The sequence below is a fragment of the Lupinus angustifolius genome, chromosome LG15 (assembly GCF_001865875.1).
Source record: "Lupinus angustifolius cultivar Tanjil chromosome LG15, LupAngTanjil_v1.0, whole genome shotgun sequence".
Classification (NCBI taxonomy): Eukaryota; Viridiplantae; Streptophyta; class Magnoliopsida; order Fabales; family Fabaceae; genus Lupinus; species Lupinus angustifolius.
In genome coordinates, this window is record NC_032023.1 from 11,102,985 (window position 1) to 11,105,788 (window position 2,804).

Genomic DNA, 2,804 nt, shown 5'->3' on the forward strand with positions numbered 1-2,804 from the left:
TCACCTTTTTTTGGAAAGGTCTGTTTTTTTAGAAGCACGACTAAACAAATGTGCAACTTAAACAGTCAAAATAGTCACTTTTTTTGTGAAAAAGAAAGGGAAAAAACTTAAACAAATGGGACCTTACATGTCAGAAATTCTCTGTTGGTGACAACACCTTGCTTCAATGCAAAACTAAACAAAATGGAAGCAAAAACCAACCTCCCCTGTGCATTAAACTCTTTGATCAATACATCATAAGTAATTCTATTAGCAACCCTTCCATTTTCATGCAAAAGAAGCAATGTTGAAACTCCTTCCTCCACCCGTCCCTCAGCACAAAGGCATTGAATCACTTTGTCAAACATAATCACACTTGGACAATACCCCAATCTAACCATATCATTCAACTTTCCCAATGCCTCATCAATTTTCTTTCTTTCACACAGCACCTGAACCATCACCTCAAATGTCCTCTGGTCCTTCTCAAGCATTTTCTCAAACACCTTCTCTGCATCATGAACTAGACCTTTTTTACATAAACGCCTAACCAAAGTCCCCATCATCCTCACATCCACTTCAAAACCAAGCTCAACCATTTCCTTATAAATCCCAAGTGCACCTTTTACTTTATTCCATTTCAACAAACCATGTAACACAGTGATGTAATTAACATAATTAGCAACACAACCATGTTTCTTCATCAATTTCAACACATCAACACACTCCATTGGCCTTCCCTCCCTAGAATACCCTTGTATCAATGTGTTGAAAGTAACCACATTAAGTACAAGACCCATTTCCACAGCTTCATTCAACAACCCCATTGCCTCATCCGATCTACCAACTTTGCATAACCCATCCATTACTGCAGTATAAGAATAAACATCAGGTTCCAAAAATTGGTTTTTTAACTTTTTTTCCTTCATACTCATCAAAAACTCCAATGCTTCTTCAACCTTTCCCACATAACACAAACCCTTCAACAAACAATTATATATCTGAACACCCTTTGACCCAACCACCTCAAAAACCTCCATAGCCTTCTTAATCTTCCCCCTTTTGCAAAGGGAATTAACAAGAACAGTGACTGTTGCATCATTTGGTTGATACCCTTTTTCCAAAATAGTGTCTAATACTTTCTTAGCTTCATCTAGATCATTTTTCTTGCAGTAGCACCTTACCATGATGGAGTAAGTGGTACAATCAGGGACAAGTTGTTGAAAAGATTGTAAATTTGTAAAGAGTTTTAAACACAAATCATGCTCTTGTGCAATGATTAGAGCCATGAGGAGGTGATTGACATCTGATATGGTTTTAATTCCAAATTCAACATTTTCTTTCTCTAAGATTTTCAGCATCTCAGTTTTGTTATTGTTGGAAGATAATGATGTAATCCTATGAACAAGACCATTGATCCTAAACCGTGTGGCCCTGTCATAAAAGTCTAGGTCATTAGTTGTTTTTTGATGTGAAGAGTTAGTGGCAGAGGCTGAGAGTGTACCTAGAACATGTGGTAGTTTATTATAACCTCGTTGGATGCTAATAGTACTAGGATTGTTGTTGTTGTTTGTGGTGAAAAGAGGGTTATTTAGAGTACAAGGTTGAAAGTATTGGTAGCAATAACATGGTTGAAATGGAGAAGCCATGAGAAATGAGCATTGGGTTATGAAGAGTTTGTTGTATATGTGTTTTTGAAGATTGATTTGTGTAGTTGTGTGGGAGTTGTAGTTCATGTAGAGAAACACGACGTCGTTTCACTTTTGATAAGTTGTGTTTTTAGCACAAAAAAAATAATAGAATGTGTTAATTGGTCGATTCTTAGATAAAAATAAAAGGCAAAAGTCTATAAAAATAATTTTACGTTTTTTATAAATAGTCTTTTTAAACTATTTCTTTCTTCTTAATTATCCTTAAATTTTAATTATTTGTAAAATTGGTTCATTTATAAAGATGATATTAAATTAGTTGAGAGCCTAATTATAGTGATTTCATTATTAGTCTATTAGTAATTTAATAATTTAATTATACAGATATCAACTTCACCAATTGATAAAGTTTATGTTAAATGAATAATTAGAAAGACATAACAGTACATAGTAACTACATACAAAAGACATAAAGTTTATAGGTTTTTGTGCATTTTTCTTAGAGTAAGTGAATCTTATGTTTTTTTCTATAAATAGATATAAGAAAAGAAATTAAAAAATAATGTAGAGTTTGTAGAATATCATTTAAATTTGTGAAGAACTTGTTTTATTTTTCATTTTAAACCTAGAATTGATTTCAGAGAAAAGTTGAAAAAAAATATCACAACCTAAAATTAGTTTTTTTTTACTAAAAGGGAAAAGTTAGATGTTAGTAGTAACTATGAACACTCAATTTTATACGACTTGTATTTATAGAATCAAAAAAATGTATATTCAAAATGATTGAAAAGTGTATTTTTTATACGTTCCAAGGTCAATTATTTTTTCTTTAATAGATCGATTCTTAATAGGCATTTGTAAAACCTTTAATCACTAATAATTTTGTCTTGATAAAAAAATTCAGTTTTTAATTTTTTTTTTATGATATATGTTATGAATTTGAAAAGATAAAAAGAAAGGAAAAAGAACATAAAAAAGTGGAAGTTGAAGCCTCTCTCCCAAGTTAGTTTCCCTTATCCAATTCTTATATTTCTTAATTCAATTAAGAAAAGGAGTTACAAAAACATAACTATAAACACCTGATCTTAATCCTTTTCTTTTACAAGTTACCCAAGAACCTATTTCATTCCAAAAGGTTCCACTAGTCTATAACACTTCTCTATGAGCTTGATGGAA

At 31.6% G+C, this 2,804-nt stretch overlaps 1 protein-coding gene across 1 annotated transcript; it reads right to left on the reverse strand.

The window, feature by feature from the left end:
• On the reverse strand, nt 1-1,689 carry LOC109327696 (protein Rf1, mitochondrial-like). Its single transcript, XM_019560861.1, has 2 exons — nt 128-1,689; nt 1-56 (listed from the first exon to the last, which is right to left on the reverse strand). The coding sequence occupies exons 1-2, from the start codon at nt 1,626-1,628 to the stop codon at nt 1-3; spliced, it is 1,557 nt and encodes a 518-aa protein (XP_019416406.1). The 5' UTR covers nt 1,629-1,689.